The 25426-nt window shown below is 37.5% G+C and overlaps 2 protein-coding genes and 2 non-coding genes across 4 annotated transcripts in view; 1 reads left to right on the top strand and 3 right to left on the bottom strand.

The window, feature by feature from the left end:
* Positions 1–5141: 5141 nt before the first annotated feature.
* LOC144449374 (long-chain fatty acid transport protein 2-like) lies at positions 5142–12725 on the bottom strand. Its single transcript, XM_078139902.1, has 9 exons — positions 12365–12725; positions 9259–9480; positions 8802–8960; positions 8214–8338; positions 7711–7905; positions 7253–7343; positions 6820–7018; positions 5889–5986; positions 5142–5449 (listed from the first exon to the last, which is right to left on the bottom strand). Exons 1-9 carry the CDS (start codon positions 12723–12725, stop codon positions 5142–5144), a joined length of 1758 nt encoding a protein of 585 aa, XP_077996028.1.
* Positions 12726–17867: 5142 nt separating this feature from the next.
* Positions 17868–17985, top strand: Trnai-uau (transfer RNA isoleucine (anticodon UAU)). Its single transcript has 2 exons — positions 17868–17905; positions 17950–17985. It is a non-coding gene; the product is annotated as a tRNA-Ile (tRNA).
* Positions 17986–21065: 3080 nt separating this feature from the next.
* On the bottom strand, positions 21066–21168 carry Trnai-uau (transfer RNA isoleucine (anticodon UAU)). The gene is made up of 2 exons: positions 21131–21168; positions 21066–21101 (listed from the first exon to the last, which is right to left on the bottom strand). It is a non-coding gene; the product is annotated as a tRNA-Ile (tRNA).
* A 1871-nt stretch (positions 21169–23039) lies between these two features.
* LOC144449373 (neuronal acetylcholine receptor subunit beta-4-like) overlaps positions 23040–25426 on the bottom strand; it is an 11177-nt gene continuing 8790 nt past the window's right edge. The window contains exons 5-6 of the mRNA XM_078139901.1: positions 23697–24735; positions 23040–23213 (exon numbers count right to left, since the gene is read on the bottom strand). Of these exons, the coding sequence (XP_077996027.1) occupies positions 23040–23213; positions 23697–24735 (1213 nt within the window). The remainder of the gene's footprint in view (positions 23214–23696; positions 24736–25426) is intronic.

Genomic DNA, 25426 nt, shown 5'->3' with positions numbered 1-25426 from the left:
TTCATGGCATGCCATACCTTACAGACTAGACTAGCTCCCAACATACAAGACCCTAAAATGACGTTTCAAGATGCCAACTTGTATCATTGATATTACAGTTGCTACACTGATTTGTTTTATAAGAATGAACTATCACACTGCCTTGTTTTTTTGGTGAATAAACAGTTTGTCTTCTAGTAAAGATTTCTCAAGAGTTGTAATTTTCAGTTTCTTTTGTGTTTTTTTTCCTTGCATTTTCCAGAAGTTTGGAACATGTTTCCATTTGAGTTGTTTTATGCATGATAACTATTTTGTGAACTGTGGAGTAAAGAACCAACCAAAAATATAAGTGTGATTCTTTTAAGACTTATGTGAAGTTTCAGTCGCTTGTAAATTTCAAAACGTATGTTTGATTTGCTAGAGTGAGTATTTTTTGGATTGACATACATACCCGGTGCTGTTATCAAAGTAATATTCTTTTGGAAAAAGTCAATTCAGAGTGACTCCTCCACCTATAAGAAAAGCAATTGAATATTGTTGAATCACAAAAACTTCTGTGTATGAACATTTTTGATATTTTGTAACAAATACTAGAAAAATGGTGCAAGTACTTATATATATATGAATTGTGTATTTTATGGTTTTTGGTGAAATACTTCATTAGCCATTTCTCATAAAACTTTTGGAAGTAAAGTCTTCAACTTTTTCTGTAACTTTCCCCAAGAATTTTCCAAACATATGTCAGTTAAAATCAAGAAAATAATCAAGACTCCCCATAAATTAAAAAAAAACAAAAACATGTAGAAGTGAAAATGAAATTAAAAGTTATCCGTTTCATAATCCCAAATGGTCACCGAATATGGTGTTAGCACTATGGGAGAAGTAAAAAGATTGTCAATTTCCCAGAAAATGAGATGTTGACCCCCCCCCCCCCCAAAGTCTTATTGTTTGGTAAAATTAGAGATAGGAAGAGTGGTATGATCTCTATGAAGTGTAACATCTTTTACGTTTGATGTCAGTACATTGGAGGATCTCAGAACATTACCAACGTTTTATGTATTTCTATGAATTTTTGTTTATTTGTTTATTATTTGGTTGTGGAGAAAACTGCTCAAGTCTTGGCTTGCAAATTGGTTATCACCAGTTATGTTTTTTTTATATTAATCTTTTTTTTTTATTATTAGTTTTGAGTTCTGTAATTATAATCACAAACTCTTTCCTACAGCATTTTATCCAAACTGCCATTTCATTACAGGTTTGTGCATCTTCCATTGTCTAAGGACACCGTAGTTGATGAGTATGTAATGAAATATAGCTAACACACATATATTAAAGTAGATACAGATTTGTAATACAAATTATTTTCATGTTGAAAAAGTGATGCGTCTTTTTTTTTCATTGAATGAAATGAGATTTTGAGATAAATGAAGGTATGAAATGTCTGGAACACGTTCAAATGATGTGTGCTTCTACTCATCTCGATCACTCGAGGGGGTCACGGCAGTCAGCAGCATGGCCATAACACCTTCATGTCGCTCATTTGTTGAAATTGGAGAAATTAGTAGTGTGTATAAATGAGTGAGTGTAAAAGTAAGATTCCTCAAATGGGGCTCTGACTCACAAACTCTTAACTGTCATGGAAGTACGGCGGGCTAACCGATTGTGCAGCACATACTAGTTTGTTTATACGCTCTGCTTGTCTGTCTCTGTCCCCCTCGGCCTTCTCTGTCTCTCTGTCCCCCCCTCCCCCCCTCTCTCTCTCTCTCTCTCTCTCTCTCTCTCTCTCTCTCTCTCTCTCTCTCTCAAAAATATATCACGCATGTAAAAAAAATAAAAAAAATGACTAAATAAGTATTCTCAATATAATTGTTAATTTAAAGAACGTGTAAACGGAATAAAAGCGAGACAGTAATGTATAGGTCGAAATTAATTAATTCGGAATTACTTTTAAGAATCAGGTAATACGATTGTCTCATGTATTTAATACGTTTATGATAAGCTTAAGAGTCAAATTGATATAAAACAGACAAGTGCCCATGGTATCAATGTCCTGTTTTTTGTCTTCATGTGCGTTCCTGTGGTATATTCACCTGCGTGGGTGGGGTGGGGTGGGGTGGGGGTCCTCGAACTTTTGATGAACGTTGGCAATTTGATGACTCATCGAAAGCCTACTTAGTAACACAAATGTATACGTATATATTGTATGGATTGGATGCATTGTTAGCTGATATGTATTGTAACCATGATGTCAAGGCTCGTTTCTTAGCTATAGAATATCAGTATTGAGTTCTCAAATCATAATAACAGAATTCATTATCAAACAAAGTTGGGAACTGTGACACAATACAAAAGGGCCAGTGTCGTAGCCTTGAAGATCTGACGTCACACACTATTATTAAGGTCAATTTGTTGGCATACTGCCAAAGTTTTATTACTAGTATGTTGCCATTCTGTTGATTTAGGCCATCGAAATCGTCGTATATCGTCACTGTCCCATTTACGGCAACGCTACCACACAACTTTTAATATTATTTCGGCGCATTAGGCGAAAAATAAATAATTCTGTGCTTCCGAAAACATGGCCTCAGAAAATAGAGTAGGTAGGGTGGGATTTTATTTTCATTTTGTCTTTTTGTAATTGTTTTTATTTTTAAAAAATATTGTTCGACCTAAAACCAAACGAAATATCAATCAGAATACCCCTCCTGTGGTAGTTTGATGAAATATGTATAACTGGGGATAGGAAACAGACCTACATGAAGGTCAAGAAGACAAAGAATTTCTTATTTTTTTGTTTTAAATGTTTAAAAAAATGTTTAGGGTTGGCGGCTTAAACTAGGGTCGGCCGGGTTATAGGAAACACAATTTTTATTTTATTTTGCCTCATGATCTGACTGGCTTGTGAGAATAATCACCGATGACTAAATAAAGAACGCACACTAGAAGTGTTTCTTACAAGATACAGATGATTGTTTATTGACATAGATTTAAACCTTTATTTTACAGGCTTAATTATCTCAGAATGAAAAATGTGAGACAAACAATAAATGGTAATTGTTGAAACTATGAGTAATGAATAAATGTTTCTCTATATAAATAATATACATAGTCAAACTATTGCTTAATGTTCAATGGTGAGTTCAAAATTAGCAGTAGCATAAGTGGGCGATTTATAACATCATGAAATGCTTAAATAAATAATTTTAAAACCCCAGAAAACTCATAAATATTTTTTAAACCCCAGAAAACTCATAAATTAAACAGATTTGATCTTTTTCAAGCTCTTTCCTAGATGTACAAAGGCTTGTTAATATAAGATAGTCTGTGATACATAACGTGGCCTTTACATAAATTTTTACCAAAAAATGTAAATCTTTAAAGATAAATGCATGGTTTATAAAAATGTAAAAATTGGGGTTTGCTTTTAGAGTTATAGGTAATGAAGTACTAGTAGTTGCCCTTTGTTTATTGCTCCAAATATTTCGTATCGTATAAATTAATAAATAAGTTACTTACGAATTTTTTTTTTCAAATGCTGGAACTCTGTACGTTTTTGGTAACAAGACAAGGACTCAACCTCAGGTACACGTTGTGCGAAATTTCAAAACATTTAGGATTGCACAAAGTACATACCAGTAAGATTTCAAAGAACACATGCCCCTGTGTAAGTTCTCTTTGAAATGGGCAGCGCCATGTACATGTAATTAATTCTGTTACAAATACAATGCATTTTGATTACTATATTAACAGTAAATGTAAATAATATGCAAATAGATACAATTTGCAAGTAATTTTTAAATGTATAATAAATTACGTCATCGAATCGTTTATAAATTATCTTTAATATATAAGTTATCTTAACACCTAGTTTGAGTTCACCCAATTGTAAGTGAGGGTTATATATTCTTCGGTGAGCTTAAAGTGGCACAAGCTTTATAAACCTTTTACTAAACTGAAAATACTAACGTAGTGTAGATTTTTTCTCGACATTTGTTTTGGTATGTATATCGTTTATATGTTATATCTTAATACCAGATTTGTGTTCAGTCAATTGCAAGTTGTGGTTAAGTGTGCTTCACTAAGTAGAATACTACTAATGACTTTTAAATACGCAGCTGCATAAATCTTGCCCCAAAATGTATAAATTCACTTTGTGCCCCCCCACTAGAATATTGCGAGTACTTTTTGAAAATGCAAAAAAAACAAAAAAAACTACACCCATAGTGTATAAACTCGGCTTGTGTCTCTTTAAAACCCATCTGTTGTCGTATGTTCTTCCATTTAAAAAAAAAATAATTTGACAATATCGAATCCCAAGTTTGTTCTGAATAATTATTTAGATATAAAAATTAATATGAACATGAATATATTATTACAGCCAAAGTAACTGTTCGTCATTTGCGACTTTAAATTTCTGACATTTCTGGATCGCACCCTAAAACATTGGAGTGACAACAGTGGCATTGTAAAATGCTTTTATATGTAAATTTAAAGTTTGTGTGCAAATGTACACGTATGTAAACGGAGCCTTTTTAACACTAGGATAAATATTAAGAAAAAATAAGACTTTATGGCATGCAAATCATTAACTCGAAGTTCAAGGGTTCTATATCGGTGCACAATTGTTTTGTCCCAGTGTATACGTAATTGCATAATAGTATTGCCCCATTGAGTCAAAGAACTTATTTATTTTATACTTATTGCCTGGCTATAAGAGCACTAATAGATGTCTATTACCCCGAGGGCTGTTATGCAGCAAATATTTCTCTCTGCGGCAGAGGGAAATAGTTGCTACAGAACAACACGGGGCATGACGTCTACTCTTGCCCGAATAAAGCCAGACAGTAAGTCTTTTATAGTACATCACATTTTCTGGCAAGTATTCTTTCCAGTGTCAAAGCAAAAAAATAGAACACCGAGTTAATGTAATAGTGCCCTAGGGTAAATAGAAAAATAATAGTGCCCATTATATGTAAATTGAGGTCAATATAGGTCAATACCACACAATCACTGATGGATATATATACATGAAAACGGCGTGTTTAATATAATATATATATATACAATAATAAATAAATAAACATATACATATTGAGTTTTAGTTTTGACTGTGTAGCCTTGAAGGTGTGAAATACAATTTATGTTTCTTTTCAAGCATAATTTCATAGTCTGGCAGTGCCGTTGATGATATTGAGATATGTCGAATGGTCCAGTGGTATGTAGCTTTTAGAGTTGCTGTCCATCCAAAACAGGGGATCATTTATAAGACTGGGATCAAACCCTTCATGAATCAGATCAACTTTTCTCTGTTTGAACGTACTGGTGTGTGGAATTGCAGACTTCAAACGCAAGAAACGTGGACATGCATAGTTTGGCAGACGGGATGTCACGTGGTGGTATAAGCCGGTACAATCCATTGTAAAACCGTCAAGTATTGTAATGGCCGCCATGCCACCTTTACCATCATGTCCTGAAAGAAAGAGAAGCGTAAACATTTGTTAGATACGGTAAATCACATGCAATCACATGTGAACATAAGTAATCAAACTGTTTCGGAATGGCGGTGTCTGAATACTTCAGGAAGGGTATACGCATGCGCGGACTGCATGACGTAATGATTACATTTTCAGTTATATACGTCATTTCCTGTGCGGACATAGACAGGGGAGGGGAAAATTCCCTCTATGTACATACAATAACAAACTTTTAACATATGTATACTTTTTCGCAATTCATTAACTTACAAACAAAGACTTTGGTATCTTGTTTCACTTTTTTTTTCAAATTAAAAAACCCAGCAATTACAAGTATCATCACATTGCCGCTGACTGGATATGACGACGAGACCACATTTCGTTTGTGCCGATCGGTTTTTTCTTCTTCAAAATATACATTATTAAATTTCTTACCTGGTATATTCACTCCATAAACACTGCTTTCCTGGATCCCGTTAAATTCAGACATCGTCTGCGCGACTTCTGTGGTTGCAACGTTCTCTCCTTTCCATCTACAAGGAAGGGTACATTTCGGTAAGCAACAACTCGTTGACTTGGCGTGAAAAATGAACTTATGTAAAATGAATACTTGTATGAATACTTCAGTAACCATCCATGGGATGTAACAAATATCTAAATATTACTTTATAACGATATTTCAATATAAAACAATTCCTTTTGTGAAATCACGTGTCATACGTGAGTTCGAACTTAGAAAATGACCACGAACGTTCGGCCATAGACCGTCTATGGTTCGGCTATGTTTGCACTACAGGATGTTTCGGGGGGGGGGGACCAATTGAAAAATTCTAAATAACTCTCATGTGGATGTTACTATAGCTACGGTATAGTACCACGTACGGACGTTTGAACCTGTGGAATCCACCTGAGATGAAGACAGTAGAGAATCTTCCAATCCAAAGGAACAAATACCCACATTCGACATTGGCCCGGTTGTAATACATGCCGAGCAAACATGTACAAAGCATATGATTGGACATGTGCCGGTACACTGAGTTTATAGTAAGGATTTTTATCCGGTTAGATTGACAAAATATGAAAATATCTTGCGAAAATTATCCATATTTAAGGGGTACTACTATTTCTCTTTGTGTATTGCCTGTGGGGTAATATAAGGTTCACTTCCCCAGCTAATGTCCCGGATGTTGCTGAAACAACGGTAACTTGAAGTGTAAACTGTATTATCACAAGCCAAAACAAATTTTCCACTAACGCAACGACAAAATAATAATCTGTTGGCGGTGCTTCTTGTATAGTGTCATGAAGAGAACAGCAGTGTTACGGCGAAGACATATATATAGATGTAATAAAACGAAATATTTACCGGAATGTGTCACCTAGACGGTCCTTGAAATAGAAATAGTTGGCTTCGTCTTGCAATAGGAGATCTCCAGTATTGTAATATAAATCGCCTTCACGGAACACGTTGTTCAGGATTTTCTTCTGAGTGAGTTCCTTGTTATCAACGTATCCTTCCAGAGGAAAGGTCTTAGTAACTGGACAAACTAACAAACCGGTTTCACCTGAAAAAAACAAAGAATAAAATAATCTAGTTGTGATCGTGATACATGTAGTTATGGTTCAAAGAATTGCGTTCCTCTTTAATGCAAGTTTGTCGCATTTTCAAGTTTAGCGTTGTTTGCATCAGCAAGTTGTTGACAATGAGTAGAGTCAAATTTCTAGCTACTGCAGTGATCAATATGTTCGTAAATTTGAGAAAAACTGAACAATAATATACAATACTACTAACAAATTACCTGTTTTTACTTTTATACATCGACCACTCTCATCACGGACAGGATGAGCTGATTCGTAATCGTATTTGACCAGTTCAATCGGACAAAGACTCTGTGAATAAAAGATGGATATTAAATGACCTTTAATGATATTTAATAATATTTCAATATGTTCTGAAAACAAAAGTACAAACAGAATCAAACATAATGTCGATGGAAAACACGACGGAATGTTTACAGAATGTTGACACACACACACACACACACACACACACACACACACACACACACACACACACACACACACGTATGTATGTATGTATGTATGTATGTATGTATGTATGTATGTATGTATGTATGTATGTATGTATGTATGTATGTATGTATGTATGTATGTATGTATGTATGTATGTATGCGTGAGAGCGTGCTCAGTAATATTTTTAACAGATGATGGAATAACATAGTATGTAAGACGTACCCTAAGCAGTGGTGACCAGCAACCGACTGATCCAACTCTGTTGTCTACATTCATCATTCCAAAGTTGCCTTCAGTAGCACCATACGTTTCAACGATTTGAGGAATGTTATATCTTTCCTTCACTTCTTCCCATATATCTGAACCTAGACCATTACCCACAGCTAGACGTACTTTGTTATCACAGTCGTTAGCTTCCTGAAAACAAAGACAAGTAAAAAAAAGTAAATCAGTGAGGCAGTCAACGATTGATCGTCGCTCCTTCAACCGACCGACCGACCAACCAACCAACCAACCAACCAACCAACCAACCAACCAACCAACCAACCAACCAACCAACCAACCAACCAACCAACTATAAACTTGAAAATAAGAGGACTGTATGAAGAATTCACTTTTTCTTTTTTTTTCTTTGTATTTCTTTGGAGATTGGTAATGAAATACGTCTATAGTACTTGACAACTTGGCGTTTTATTTGTCAAATTTAAGTAAACATTGTCGCTCACCTTTGGTTTAGCCAGCAGGTACCGGAACAATTCACCAATATACAATATTACTGTTACATCATATTTACGGCAGTCGTCCCAGAAATGGGTGGCTGAGAATTTATTCCTAAGAACTATCGTTGCACCTAATGACAAAGAATCGAGGTAAACATGTTAAATTCTGTTGGTTGTGGTTAAAAAAGGTACACAAAGACATTTAGAGAGAGAGAGAGAGAGAGAGAGAGAGAGAGAGAGAGAGAGAGAGAGAGAGAGAGAGAGAGAGAGAGAGAGAGAGAGAGAGAGAGAGAGAGAGAGAGAGAGAGAGAGAGAGAGAGAGAGAGAGAGAGAGAGAGAGAGCGACAGAGACAGACAGACAGACAGACAGACAGGGTGATAGGAATATGTATACAGAGAAACAGACAGTCATACAGACAGACAGAGAAACATGCATACGGACAGACAGACAGGTAGACAGACAGACAGACAGACATGCAGACAGTCAGTCAGTCAGACAGACAGACAGACAGACAGACAGACAGACGTAAATAAAACTGTTACTGTAGTATTGTACCACTGATAGTATCATTCGAAGTATGTGCATGCACTTACCGGCAGTCAATGCATTAGCCATGCCAATAAACAATGCAGATATATGGTATAATGGCATAGTGATATAGATGACATCGGACGAGGCGACGTTAAAATACGACAATAGAAGACCCCCGGCTAAAAGCTTGTAATGTGACAGTTTTGTTGCTTTGGGAAGACCTAGAAACATAAAAAAACACGAGAAACGTTCATGCTGTTAAAAGATTTACAAAGGAATTACATAGCAAGATCCATGGAAACAGACAATGGGGAGAAATACTGGGCCTTGGTACGGATACTATTGTTCATTATTTCTCTTTCTTAATGTTGTGAATTCACTTTTGTTTGCACCAACAAAGGAACGGTGCGGAGGAAAAGGCTGACAGCTCGACGCATATGACCTTTGATGTATGACCCAAGTCCAGTCATTCAAGTTGATTGATCCCTGGATGGTACTAGATGACGTAAAGGTACGTACCTGTGGTCCCTGACGTATAGATATACACAGCCGAGTGTTGGAAAGTAATTTTGTTGCGGTACTCTGGTAAAGATCGTTGGTCGCTTGCAAGTGCCGTTAGCTCGTCCATGGAAACGACACCACCTGGGAGATCGTTACCATTAGTTCCTTGCACCCAGACAGCGATTTCCTCCTTACGAAGATCTGGCAAAATTTCCCTTACAGATTCCGTTAGCTGTTGGCCTGAATAACAAAAAACAAACAAACCCCGAATTATATTTGAAATTTTCGTAACAACCCTACGTACAGTTTACATAACATAATGGAAGTATCCACTTAAAGAAATAATAACAGAAGCTAGTTATCGTAGTAGCTTTTGTTTGAAAGGTGAACAAAAATCTCGTTTTAATACCATTGATCTTATATGCAATTTCATCGAGAAATATCTCAATCAAATTCAGACAGACGAATCGAATTGATTATGTATATAGAACCCTGTCTTGCACATGCATAAGAATGGGTCAACAAACTCTGGGGATCCACTTGATTTGTACAAAATACATTTACACAATGTATAAAACAAATGAAAACAACAACAACAACACCGCCTTCGGTTGTCAGGGATACGGGCTTCTTGTTCTTCCAACGTGTATAAACAAACAAAGCGAGTGATAGTAGGCAGCCAGGCACGTTATGTAGCTGACACTAATTGTACACAGCTCCACCCAATCACGTGCATAAAAGTTGTATACATGTGTATCCAGAGAGTTCATGACATGCATTTTGTAACACCGAACTGATCGTCGTTAAGGTAAACTATTATAATTCGTTGCCGCTCTGCTTATCAACTTGAAGGTACAATAGTGTACCATTGTCCATTTCAGAATAGCTGACTTTGTGTGTGTGCAGCGAAGAATGTGCTATTTCATTGACGTTTTTCATTTTCCAATGATTGCTGATTATTCGCCCCTAGGGTTCCCTTCTCCTGGTACCTGGGAATAAGGGATCACCCTGACGATGTAATGACGCAGTGTGTAAGTGAACCAACTATAAATGTACGTTTTACAATAATGTCATTCAGAGGTCAATTCAGGACAAGCACAATAGGTACCAGTTACTCATCTATTGTTCCCACAACAAAGCGTAAAAGAACGATTTTGGCAAAATTGTAGTAAACCCTGGCGTAGTTGTTACGCACATGTTATTTTTTCCCCCACCAAACACATAAAATGAACCGTGGCAACTGTTTTCCAGTCAAATTGTGGATGTGTACATTTCAGCTCGCATGTTCATTTCTGAGATTGCAAGCGTTATGAATCCATGTTTCTTTCGTAATTGGAAAAATCACAAATTAAGTTGCAGTGATAAAGTTATTGATATCATGAATGTATATTTATTTAATTAATCAGTTTTTTTCCAACGTACTGTTGAGGGACAATGCATACTCTGACTCGTAGCGAGTGGTAAACATTTTAGTAATATTTTGCGCGGTTCTTTTTTACTGACTATCGATAACTTGTATTCCTGTTATCCAGTAAATCGATGGCCTCGAGCGGTCCCCTGGTGACGTCAGACCAAAGATGATTTCAGGGACCTTCTTGTCATAGTGTAAAAACGCGATACGATGTTTTCCCTGTCTTCATTGTTCTGCATTACTAAAATTTTTGGAGAATTATTTGTAAGCCTTCTAATCCGATTGCAGATTTTCATTTGCAATGACATAAAGCCAAATCCTGTTCTGGTATAACACAAAGACCACAGACCAACTGGCGCATCTATGACGTAAAATTGGCTTCTCCCTTGACGTTATCTGACGTCAAAAAATTAGTGTTTTTTTGTAGAGTGCACAAAACAGAATAAAGAACTTGAAAAATAAGACTATAATGCAAATCACACATCTGCGAAAAATACCAATGTTCTCTACACGATTAAAGTCCATGTCGGAGAGTTCTATACAACGTTTGAACTATGCTACATCGTTACGTCTCCGATGACAGCTGTCAGAACTACAGTAATCCATGCTTCCGATTCGTTCTCAAAAAAAACGTTAAGCAAACGTTTGTACTACTGAAGAAACAGATTGTTAAAAGACGTATTTGACGTGAGGACATCTCATTTTTTGATTTTTTGATTTTGAAAACGATTCAACAACTTCATCAAACTCGGAAAAGTTTCATTAATTTTGCTGAACTTCATTTACAAAAATATGTAATATTGCGTGCAATTGTCTTGCAGTGCGAAGAGATGAACATGGTAAAACCATACTCTGGCGGGAAAGTTTTTTAAAACGCGGAAAGTCTGCTAAACTGAGCGTGGATTACAATAGGTTGACTTTCACTTAATGACGGTCTTCCGAGTAGCCTTTTTTCTATAATCTTTATAATACCACTGGCAGACCCTGGACTAACCCGAGGCTCCAGGGTCTATCTAGCCTATCATAGTGATGCGGTCGTATGAACGGTTAGAAAGAAATATGTTTTTATCCGCCCCAGAAATAAAGCAAATCAAGTTCACAACGATTTTGCCTGCGTCGATACACTGTCTCTGTTTTCCGTACGTCAATGCTGGAAGTCTATCGAAAAATTGCAGATTCTGCATATTTTACTCAGACTGCGATTGCCGCCAACAATTTCTTTTCGATATGCTACCTGCACTACTGTTTTGGCCGTAGTAGAAGACGAAAATGCAAACATGCTTTCGGATGCATATTGTGTAATTAGATTAAATTTCACATCGAATAATGGCTCATTTTAAATTTTCAAATTCACAAGGCATATATGCAAAATTAAAAAAAAGAAATAATAGTAGCATTAGATGTAGTGCACTTTGATATTTCGGTGCTTTCTCGTTTGAATCGTTGATGTCTCGAATCCATTGTGTCGGTTGTTAGGGTAGTATCTACCCCATCGTAAATCGTGCAACGGACTGTCGAGTGGTTGAAAATGCAAAGAAAAGTGACACAAAACAGCAAAAACTTCTACTAATTTTTTCACAGATGTATGATTTGAAATATTTGATGAAAATGCATAATGCATATGCTTCCTTAACCTAAAAATTGAAAGGTGACGTCATGTCTACAAATGTTGCAGTGACTGTCCAAGATTAAAGTTTGCAAGCAACAACTTACCCTGTCCGACGATGAGGGTCTTGGCTTTGCTGATCTTGAAGCAATGCAAAAGACCTTTCGATCTCAGGTTGAAGTTGAGCAATGCGCAGGTGACACCAATTTTAGCAAGTCCAAGGAAAGTCCAGATGAATGCAGGTTCGTTGTTGATCAGCAGTGCAACAATGTCTTCTTGCTGTACATTCTGTTCCCGAGCAGCATTTGCAACTTTGTTGGCTTCCTTTTCGATGTCTCCGTAGCTGTATCGCTGGTCTTGGTACACTAGGAACGTTTTGTTTGGATTGCGTTGTGCATGATTTTCAAAGACGTCAACTAGAGTCTGCTGTCGTGACTTCGAAGACGCAAGTCTTCGCAGTTGCTGCATTATCACCAGCTTGTTGCCAATGAAATACAAATCAAGCCACACGCGAGGGTAGAAGACTGTTGCAACCACTAACATGAACAGCACTACGACTGCGACGACCACTGCACTTTCGAGGAACATCTTGCACAGCTCCTGCAAAGTAAGGCGAATGTATCAAACAGACTGGTAAATCTGCAGGCTCTGCTTTATATGTGCACGCTATGGACACCGTGTATGCAAACTGCTAGTCATACCTGGGTTCACCTAATCGGTCAGTTGGGGACCCTTTATGCTAATAAGTTTGGTCAGACTATTTCTATAACACCTCGACAACCGTCCAGGACATCCCTGCATTTTATGGGCGTGTTGCTTTTTCGTATTGTCAACGTACTGCAGTAATTTGGGAACAATAAGAGTGGTGGCAAGTTGCCAGATGTAGTTCGCTCATCCTGGTTTAGTGTAAAATTCCGTCACAAAAGAAGTACGTCACTAAGGTCCACGTGTTCGGGCCCGGCAAAACAACCACCTGTTGGATTCTAATGAGACGGACGGGAAAATGTTTCTCGTGACCAAAATTGGGAACTGAACAAGTCGGAGTGGAACTTAACAGGTCCAGTGTTTTTTTCTCTTAACCAAATTTTGTCATGTTGATTTACTTCAATCTCGTTTGGGTCTAGATCTACAGGGCAGTTTGCTACCGTAAGTAAGTAAGTATTTCCTTATTATATTGACATGAGGTATTAAATTACATCTTTTTAGTACAATCTAGCAAGAAAGTGAATATGAAACCTCCCAGCCCCATGCACTTATAAGTCACTTTAAACGTGAACTTAAAGAAATATACAGAGTGTTAAATACATGCAAAATAACAAGTCAAGAGTTAAATAAATAAATCCTACATAACTAGCTAGGTCTGTAAAACCTGGTTTTCCTCCTAAGGAAGGCCTTTTCTATAAATTTCGCTGTGGTTTTTACCATAACTTATCATGTGACTCAGCAGAGATGATTCTTCCTCATGTAATGATACAAGCCTACACGAATTAGGTAATAATCTTTTCAAATATCTGGATCTAATTTGTGTAATATCATGGAAAATTCAGACAGAGGGCGCTTTCCGCCATTTCACATTAGCCCGGCCAATACACACATCATGCTTCCAAAATTCTTGTGTGACCACAAGAAATTAAAAAGGTCATCTGCTATTGTCAATCGCTCATAAAATAATATCTTAAATTAAACTTTCCTTGTATTCTTTTAATCTAAGATTTGCTATACTGTACGTAATATATGTGCGAATAACACTGTGCGATCACTTTAACACTTGGTTTTACCTCAGACCACTAAAAAAGTTAGTGGTCTGGGGTTTTACTATATACTTCTAGGGGTGCATTTCACAGGCGCGTTTGGCAGATTCAAGAGTTTGTGACGATGGTCGTAAAAAACCCTAAAAAAACCAAAAAAACCGTACTCCGGACGCGGCTTGTTGTACTTGTAAGAACAAAATACCAAAAAATGGTCGAAATGACATTACCACGTAAAAGTTTGAAGACCGTGGTCATCGAAGAGACACGATTTGTACTTGTACGAACTTGAACGAAATAAAAAAAGGGGGGGGAAGGGTGGCGGCTTGTAATACTTGACAGTGCGTTACTGAGTGTTTATAACGTAACGGTAGCCGTAAAAGGTATACGACTGATCCTTGTACGTACAAAAATACCAATAAATTGGTACAGCAACTGATATAGTTTGACCAAACTTACTGAACCAGGCAGTCTGTCGTCCGGCGTCATCAAAATCACAGCCACCTCCATAATTGTAGATGTACCAAGCAGTCTAGTGAATCGATGCAAACTCCAAGAACGGCGTCATTTGAAGTAATGTCAGGTTGGACCTTATCGTCCCCGTATTTATACTTTCACACCGTCCGGTTCAAAGTTTACTACAAATCAAAACCCTATTTACTACAAAATGCATCAATAGCATTCCAAGTTACAATACAAACGTAGGTCAAAGTCAATGTCATTTTCTTATCTTTATAGACTGTCCGGATATACATTTCAAAAGGAAAGATCGATTGGTGAATTCAAACTGAAAGCGAAATGCCTCTGTCAATGTCAACTCTTTGTCACTACGGTGCTACGTCACACAGGGTGCTGCGTCGCAGCTTTATATCACTGAATAGGGAATCTAAACAACATTGGTTCACACGTACAGGAACCACAACAACAACACGTATACCACAAACACACTTAGGGACGTGAAAAAAATATGGGGGGGGGGGCGCAGTATTTTTTGTGCAATGACATTGTTGGTCACAGCTATTCCAATGACTGAAGGGGGGGGGGGCGGTAGGTCAAAGTCAATGTCATTTTCTTATCTTTATAGACTGTCCGGATATACATTTCAAAAGGAAAGATCGATTGGTGAATTCAAACTGAAAGCGAAATGCCTCTGTCAATGTCAACTCTTTGTCACTACGGTGCTACGTCACACAGGGTGCTGCGTCGCAGCTTTATATCACTGAATAGGGAATCTAAACAACATTGGTTCACACGTACAGGAACCACAACAACAACACGTATACCACAAACACACTTAGGGACGTGAAAAAAATATGGGGGGGGGCGCAGTATTTTTTGTGCAATGACATTGTTGGTCACAGCTATTCCAATGACTGAAGGGGGGGGGGGTTAAGTAATTTTTGTACAAGTTCTTCGAGAGTGCCAATCCTTTTCGTGCACCGAACTTCTGAAAAATACTTCCCTCCTCCTGTGTAAGTTGCATCCTAGTCTAAGAGATCGAATTTGACCAAAATTATATTTGAAAGTTCAAAACATATTTTGGAATGTTGGAAAATCATATTTTTACTTTTTCTGAGTATTGTGGACAAATCATTCACATGTACGTCGGTTTTAAATTGCGAACAAAAAGTAAACGTTAACACAATGATTGTCATCATGATCGAAGTGAGTTTGTTTTTTGTGGAAGCGTTATATATCTTATACCAGACCCGATATTCGAAGATTTGTTTAAGAAACAAACACTCGCAGACACTTTTGGTTAAACTTATTTTTATGGTATTTTTTGGACTGTGGGTTCGGATGGCATATGTAGCCTAAGTAAATATATCAACGTGGTCATGTTTCTAACTCTTCGAACACAGAGATCATATCCTGCAAAGTGGCGGCAAATTTTGTTGTTTCCAAATTTTCAGATTTTTGCGGAATTGTATGATTATCATGATGAAAATTGAAACGTGTAATTTTCGGTCCATGAAAACAAAACTGAAATAAAAACTGAAAACAAAATTGGTGTTCATTGTAATATTACATATGATTCACATCTCTTTACTATTTTTAGTCCAAAGATCTACACAGCCTGAGAAGGTCATGTTCAAAGTCGTCTAAGTTAGATAACCCCACCAAGGTGAAACGTACCGACCTTGGCTCGTTTGTGACTACAAGTGATATATTTACTACTGTTCTTTTCACAACAGACTGGGTACTCCCTTCGTACGTCACTTGTTGTTTCGTTTCGGTCAGCTAACCCCAGACACGCGAAGGACGTCGGACAAAAAGAAATATCTCCTTTAACGGAAGGAAAGTACAAAAATAAGCATTATAAATATAGAGAACAAGACAGGGTGGAGAAATTAATCGAGAAGGCCTTGTGTCGAATGTGACGTAGAAATCAGTTGTATTGGTGATTCCGAAATTAAACTTACTGGGGTCAAGTTGCGAACAAGTAGTAATGTTGTCGCGATACATTACATACAGTTAACCCATGCTTGGCCGGCCATAAACTCGAATATGCGAGTCTCGCCGGGATGTGAGTGTGAGAGTTAAAGATAAGCATAGAAATGCCACAAGTGATGACATGACATGACACGACATGGGATGGGATGGGATGAGATGAGACGAGATGAGCTGATATATGTGTTATGATATGATATTCATCTATCCTTAGTCGCTATTCCTTCTTTTCAGAGAGGTAAAGACTGTCGATGGAACCTAACCTAACCTAACCTAACCTAACCTAACCTATGCTATGCTATGCTATACTAATATATGCTATGCTATGCCATGCTATGATATGATATATCAGTTATGGTATGATATATGACATATGGTATGATATGATATGATATGATATATGATATGAGATGATAATATATGATATGATATGATATGATATGATATGATATGATATGATATTTGACATGACATGACATGACATGACATGACATGACATGACATGACATGACATGACATGACATGATACGATTGTATCAGTCTATGTGCGTGTAGCTTTCTTTCACGTTTATATGTTGTTAGGTCGGTTAACACTCCCAAAGTAAACTATTGACCCTACGACAAAGTTAATCGTATTCAATAATTTCATCCGGGTAATGTATACTAAAGTAATTAATATGTTATGTCACGTTAGAGTGGAAACTCCCAACATATTATAGACCAGATTAGCGCTGCGCGAGTGAAGCACAATCTTTTTGCTATGTTTGTGCATTTTTCAAGTATATATTTCTGCATTTCAGATCTGCTGTCTAACTTCCATATCCTTTGAAATATGTCAGATATATAGTGCTTTATAGATTGGCAAAAGTCCCTTGGAAGAGTAAAAAAATTAATTCACCACTACAGTTCATGTTACCCGAATGTAACTTTAAATGTGAAAGCCACTCCTAGAAATATGGTATATCATTTCATGATTTCACATAACATAAATTTCGCTCCATTGCCAAGAAACACAACTTGAACTTGAAACTGTTTTCATCTCTATTGTTCTAGCAATGGTACACTTTTGCCTCATGGGTCTTAGCAGATATGAATATGTATTGGGTGAAGAATGAATAATAATAATAAACTTTATTGCAACCTTATCTATCATTTTAGATATCAGTATAGTACAATAAAGTTAAAAAAAAAAAAAAAAAAATGTTCATGATATTTATCTGAAGGTAATGCGTACTTAGGACTCATAGCTAGGAGTCGTGAATTTGCGAATACCTTAAAATATCTCGATACAGCATATGCCACTTTAATGAATGCTGGAATATGTTCAACACTAAAGTAGGAAAACTAAACCTTGTGAAGGTCCATAAAAGATGCCTCTAGTTAGTAGTACAATTAACTTACTTGAATATCGTCCCCAGTGGCACAATCGGTTAGCGCGCCGTACTTATATGACAGTAATTGGTGGTGCCGTCAACGTTGGCTGTTATCGAGTAATGCGGAGGTTGTGAGTTCGAGCCTCACCTGGGGAACCTTATTTTTTTATACTCTTTCATGTACGTTCTAATTTCTACGAAAGAATGGGTGACGTCCATTGGAATTATCGAAATCATAAGATAACCTGCAATGACACAAATGACACTCTTTGTTTCCGACAACTTCAGGGTGATTTCGAAAGGCTTCACATTATACAGAGATTCGGAAAACTGTGCTCCCAGTTTTGATTAGCTGTCTATCTATTGACATAATTACGACCCTTATCCATGGTACGCCTTATTGTTTTGAGAAAGATGAAGCGCTTCACAACTAGTAGTCTTGTAGACCTTGGGTCTGGGGTTTGTGGAGGTTGCTGAATAAAGCTCCAAAGGTAATGAGTACGCTGTCTGGACTAGCGCCCGCAGTGGCGACGTTCAGTCGCTTTTAGAGTAAGCAGAATAGCCCGAGAGGTTCCGGGTCTAGCAGCTGGACTACACACAATTAGGTAATGCGAATGAATGAATTCATCTCTGTGACGTCAGCAAACTGTCAATATTATATTGTTTTCATAATGATGAAAAACATATCCAAGCTGTGAAAACAAATCATCTGTCACCGAGCAATATGGTTTGGTTTGTTATTTAAACATCCGAAATTCTGGCTTGGGTCTGGATGGCACGAACCGTAAACGTATATGAGCACTAGTAACACTCCAATAGACACGTAACCGACACATTTGGATGGATATCTTTTAGGGACCGGTCAGTTTCTTCAGTCGGGGGGGGGGGGTCCGGAGGATTTTCCATCGAGTCAACAAAAAGTCTCTTACCCACTCTCTATACAACCCAAAAGAGGTTCAACTCCTATCGCTTATTCTAAAATATGATGATGACCTCCCTATCCCCCCATATCCTATTCACATGCTTGGTATTTCAATGTGACTCAGAGAGTGGACTGTTTGACTGTATCTCGCATATCAAATACTTTACAAGCCAGCACCATCACGCAATCAAAAAACTTATCTGATTAATATTCAAAAAACATAAAAACCATCTTAACAGTAAAAGATTGGGGAGAGTGCTGAGATCGGGATAACTCCATTTCTCATAGGAGGTCCAAGGGGTCTTCTCCTGGAGAAGCTCTAGAGCTTAAGTTTGACTCTTAAAAGGTTAGGCTATTTAGACCCTTTAAGACAATAATTTCTAGCTTTACAAGACAGCACCACCATGTATAAGTAAACCACTATTCATATATAGGGTTGAAATGTTCTCAAAAAAATTATTATATAGCATCATTACAGCATAACGTCTGCGCATGTAATGATAGTTTTTGTCATTGGTAGGGGGGGGGGGAGTTTGAGGTTTTCTTTTTTTTTACTCTGAGAGTCTTTTAAGGCAATGTTTAGACTGTCTATCAATAACCTATTAGGCAGCAATTTCATAGCTTAAAAAGACAATACTGTCTAAAATCAAAATATCAATTATGACTCAGCAAAGGAAAACTCGAAGTCTTTGAATTTTTAATTTTTAAAAAAAAAATTTGAAGCCCTGAAATTTTATGAAACTGTTTGTAAAACCAGTAAATTATTTGAGATAAACAGGTTTGTATTGTCGAATTGTAGAAGTGGTCAGTATTATATTACGTCATTTCAAATAATAATCATTACTCTTACCCAGTGATTCACCGAACACTCACAAGATATGGTATCCTTATTCCCGCCAATTACAAGTACTTCTTGTCGTCGTCAACTACTAGTTGAAATGAAAGTGACACGACGTGTTGGCAAAGTCCCACAGCTAGCAAATAGACGTTTTCACCATATTTAATTTGACGTCAGCTAATAAAAATAGGAGTGGATGCTTAAATACAACTCACCCACGCAAAAAAGACAAAACCGGGTACATGGGGGTGTCGACATGAATTATTCATTCAATTCGTGGGGTTATTCAGACGAGTGATAGTATTTGCTGGTATATGGTGACTGTGTACATAATGATGGTTTCATAGAAATCACTCTGTAAATAGATTTAATTTTTAAAATACCATTTATCTTACTTATAATAGAAATCAGTTGAGTTGAAACAAATCCGCGTCGTTTGGCCCGACAACGATTTTACTAATCTTGCTACATTTTATCGTCTGATGTGACAAAAATCTTATTACAATTGAAATCACGAAACCTGAAACAAATTGTCGTCTGCTCCGACAAAAATCTCACTAACATTGCTACAGTTTATCTAATTGCTCAAGAAAAAATTACCAAGAATGCTACATTTAAATTTTGTCGTCTGCTCCGACAAAAATCTCACTAACATTGCTACAATTTATCTACTTGCTCAAGAAAAAATTACCAACAATGCTACATTTATATTTTGTCATCTGGCGCAACAAAAATCTTACCAAATATTCGTCGAGTAGGACGATAAAATGTGGCAATATTAGTAAGACTTTTGTTGAGCCAGACGATAAATATAGCAATTAATGTTGGTAAGAATTTTAGATTTGTTGCGCAAACGATAACATGTGGTGTTAGTAAGATTTTTTGTCGAGCGAGATGTCTTTCTTCTTCTTCATGTTTTGTGTGTTTTTAATTGTATATTGTTTAAAGTGGCCATATGGATGAGAATTTGGTATTTATTTTGGATTTTTTTTGATAAAACAGCTTCACTATGTTTTTCTACTTGAAAAAATAATGTGAAAGAACATTGACCAAGTCCGTGTTCATAACTCAATACATTGCAAAAAGATGCACAAAGTGTAAAAAGTTTGTTATTGTACGTACAATAACAAACATTTTACACATTGTTTAATGTTTTGCAGTTTATTGAGTAGCGAACATGAACTTGGTATATGTTCTTTCACATTAATTCTCATCCATATGGCCACTTTAAGTATGCATTCTCCAGCTCGGCAAATTTTTATTGACATTGCTACGTTCATACCGTCTGACATGACAAAAATATACATATGTTTTCTTCAAAATTTTGATTTTGAATTTTTTCGACCCATCTTCATTTATTGTGCTCCTCCCGTCTGTGTATGTTTTTTTTAAAGATAAAGTTTCTGTAAAAAGAACCACACTTGATGAGACGGGACATGCCGTCCACATGTAATGTACCAACAGGCAAAAAACTAGTTCCCCAGGTGAGGCTCGAACTCACAACCTCCGCATTACTCGATAACAGGCCTTCGGTACTGTCATATAAGTACGGCGCGCTAACCGATTGTGCCACTGGGGAGCAGATAAATCAATACGCCGACATCGACAAATCAATGATAAGGCTTTAAAAATTATAATAAAACATAATTACACAAGTTCAAGTCCAATGTCAAATTCCTTAGTCGAATCCCAGCGTCTTACCATGCTATCCTTAGACCAAACTTTTACCAAGCTTGATTAGGGACCAAAACATATCAAAGCTGTAACCGGGCTATTTTATGGATATTTTTGTTAGATAGAATGACTTTAATAACTGGAATATCGTACACCCTGAAAAGTACTGAATCACCTGTGGGTAAAAGTATTTGTGTAACTGTACACAGACCGTGTTACAATAAACTCACTTAAATAATTGATTTTTGGGTTCGCACCCTAAAATCAGCGCTCCCAGTGCAGCAATGGTACTATATTACCTCTTGATAAAATCAACCCCGTACAATGTCATTATTCGTATTTCAACAATTTCAGTGATTACATTGTTGTTCGAAAAGGTAAGAGTCCTGTTACAACTAGTGTGCGCAGGATACTGATGAAAATTATTCTAAATTCTTAAATTGCACCTCAACTATATCCTGACTGACTACAGCTGCACTGACATTTGTACTTATTCATTCGTATGTAAATTCTTTGGAACATGAGCACATTTCAATTGGCCAATACATGTTATGTATTAGTATATGTGTATTGATTAAGTCCGGATTGGCGTAGAAATAGTTGATTTTTTTAATATTGAGAATTGATTTCGCGCACACCGACAGACCCAACAGAGTGATTACGTAATCCACACATTTACATCAAGGTCAATAACATAATTCATTTTATTTAAGGTGATTTTAGTTCTGCAACTTCAGAAATTCAAAACAAAAACAAAAAATCCACATTTTGAAAAAAACACACAATACAAATATAGAAATCAACTGACAATATCATCCCCCCTCCCCAGCCACACATCCACACAACCAACCAACCACACACACATCAAACAGCGATAGGCGAAGTTCCAAACTAGTCGTGCAAGTGAAGAGTTGCAAGCAAGTATGAATGTATATGAAAGGGGGAGGGAGGGGGGGGGGGGGGGGTGAAAGGTTGTGACGTTCAGGGTCTGTGATGATTTCATAACGGAATCGCAAATGAAAACAGCAAATTATTAAAAGCAAGTTCAAAAACGTTAGGAACTTCAAACTCATTAATTGTTAGCACAGAGAAATATTAGTCTTGCTGCTAGACGTTCGGGCTTTCTTCCGATCGACAAGCGAACGAAGTTCGCAGTGATCAGGGTTTGTCCGCATATATATGGTCGCTTATCATATTAATGTTTCGGAAGAACACCGGATGTCTAGCAGCTAGACTAAGAGAAATACTAGTATGTACAACAAAATCACAAATAAAATCTCTGAAACGTCTTAAAAAGGCACTCTAATTTCAACTATTAAATGAACTATTATTCGGTTAACACCGTCTCTGTTATATATTGATAAACACTATATGTGTTGGGTCATTAGAATGAAGAGTCATCATTACAGTCTAGTATTTGTGCTGGGTTTTAGTTGGAAGAAAGGCGCACTCGGTAGATTTTGCGAGTCTCGATCGCTGCTTTCGTTTTTTCACTATTTTAAATTGCTAGATGAATTAAATTTGAAACCGATGTGGTTGACTGCTGCCCCCAAACTCAAACATACACACATGCATACACACACTTGCTCTCACTCTGTCTGTCTGTCTGTCTGTCTGTCTGTCTGTCTGTCTGTCTGTCTGTCTGTCTGTCCCTCTCCCCCCTCCCTCTCCCCCTTCCCTCCCTGTCCCTTGGTTATAACTAAATAAAGTTCATTGTTATAAACGAAATAAAACTCGATGCAATACAATACGTCATCATCCCTGCATGAATTATTGTTATTGTAACTGTACAGGCTGTATTGGTAAGTATCTCTCGTGTTCGTCTCCTTTCTCCCATATCACCGGTGAGGCCAACAAGATAGAACAGGTGCCGGTAATACAGACAATCACAAATATCCACAAAAATATCCGATCTATTACCATGGCGACAAATTTCCAGTCGTTGCTGACCTGAAAAAGAGATAATTGGATTTATCAGTCTGGGGGCAATTTTTCCCTAAAGTCGACAGACCGAGTCGATATAAAGTCGTCAGAGTATGTAACACCATGTATATTTACACGTTAATTTGGATTCGCTACTTACTGGCTAGTATGGGACCCAAGGAGTGCGTGTACTGAATCTGACTGTCGTGTATTGACTGTCGCCGTCATCTACAATCATGGCGGCGACGACCACACTTGTTCTTGAACAGAGCATTTCGGACGGAAGTTATTCAAGCAGGGATGCTGAGAACATGCCAATTGTGTAGAGAAGCTGGGAAAGGGTTTATTACCAGGAATCCAATAAACAGAAGATAGAGAAGAAGAAAAGGAGAGGCAGGTGATCTTTTAAAATGATTTTTTACTTTTTTTTCCAAATCGACCGACCGACCCATAGTTGCCATGGAAAGGTAACGAGAAATATAAAAAAAACAGAGTCACTCCTATACAAACCTCATCTTCTTCGTCTTGTTGCTTTAGATGATTCACGATGAAATTAATGTTGCCCACAGCTTCCAATAACACCTCTGGTAGGAGTGAATTCTCTGAATCTTTTATCTCCTCTCTGTCGTCCTTCGTTCGCTTCTCTCTCCATTCTATTTCCTCACGAAGAGAGGGTGTGATTTTCTCTTGGCTCATTTTGGCCAACAACACCGGAATGGGTTGATGCCCAACGACACCGTTTGTAGTCGTTCTTGGAATAATCAACGGTTCACAACATCCCGTGATATTCACAGGTCTCGGTTTAATAAAGATCTCTCTGAGGACTCCCTTGGTTCTGCTAACTTTCCCGGGTCTCTGCATGTATAGTATTCCCGGTAAACACTCAATGAACAGGACCCTGACCCAGGAGGGCATGGTATGTGTGGATGCTGTACGATGGTGAATGTTTAGTACAATAACAGTAATTACAATAGAAACGCTAACCAAAATCATAGTGAACAAGAGATATTTACCGATGAGCGGAATCGTTTTTGAAGTTGGTGGAATGATCTCTGATACCAGGAGGAGAAACACTATCAACGCTAGTAAGACAGAAATACACAACGTGATTTTCTCACCGCTGTCCGATGGTATGTAAAAAACAAACACAGTCAATATAGATATCAGAAAACATGGCAGAACTAATGTCACAATGTAGAATAAAGGTTTTCTGTGCAAAATAAGCGTGAACGTTAAATCGACGTAGACTTCTTCACAACACGGGTATCTGATGGCATGCCTTTCTACTGGTGCTTCGACGATTTCCCACTCGCCATTCTCCCAATAGTCCTCCTGTTCGATGTTGGCCGACATGGCTTCCATGTCTAAATGATCACCGTCGTGGGACCAAGAACCAAATTTCATCTTGCAGTGCTGTTCATCAAAAGGGAAGTATGAAACGTCGATTTGACATGAACTTTTGTAGATGGCGGGGGGTACCCAGAACACAGTTCCATCGTTGTAGACAAGGGCCATGTTCATCATAGTGACGTCATACGGACCATCGGCACTGCAAGTAATATAATATAAATAAATATTCGTCAAAAATGTAATTCTCGAGAACACACTTTAGGGTTTACACTACAGCTAACGGTTCTCTGGGGGCACGTTCTATCTTAAGTTAATTTGAATAGTACTCTAAAAACTGATGTCCTTGAAGGCCAAAGTAGTTCATGAACTTGAATTCGTATTACTAGCAGTAATCAATAAAAAGAGAGACCGTATTGGGCCACACTGCATACATAAATATTTGGTGCATTAAAGACAGTGGGGCCATGCAGACGACTTCATGTTAAGATTTTCACATCAGTCATTTGTAGAAATTAGAACGTGATGTGTAATGGGGATCGGAACGAGTGCAAAAGTTAGGTTTCCCAGGTGATGCTCGAATTCACAACCCCCGTATTACTCGATACTGACAGCCAATGTTAATGCACCACCAATTACTGTCATATAAGCACGGGTATAGCGCGCAGACTAATTGTGCAATTGGGGAGTTCGAGCTCGAACTCAAGGCAGATAGTGTGTGCTCGTGCCTGTGCCTGCCTGCCTGTCTGTCTGCCTGTCTGTCTGTCTGTCTGTCTGTCTGTCTGTCTGTCTGTCTGTCTGTCTGTCTGTCTGTCTGTCTGTCTGTCTGTCTGTCTGTCTATCTATCTATCTGTCTGTCTGTCTGATCCATCCATTCGTCCATCCATCCATCC

The sequence above is a fragment of the Glandiceps talaboti genome, chromosome 18 (genome assembly GCF_964340395.1).
Source record: "Glandiceps talaboti chromosome 18, keGlaTala1.1, whole genome shotgun sequence".
Taxonomy (NCBI): domain Eukaryota; kingdom Metazoa; phylum Hemichordata; class Enteropneusta; family Spengelidae; genus Glandiceps; species Glandiceps talaboti.
The sequence above is the reverse complement of the archived record's forward strand: the minus strand, read 5'-3'. Positions and strand labels throughout refer to the sequence as shown.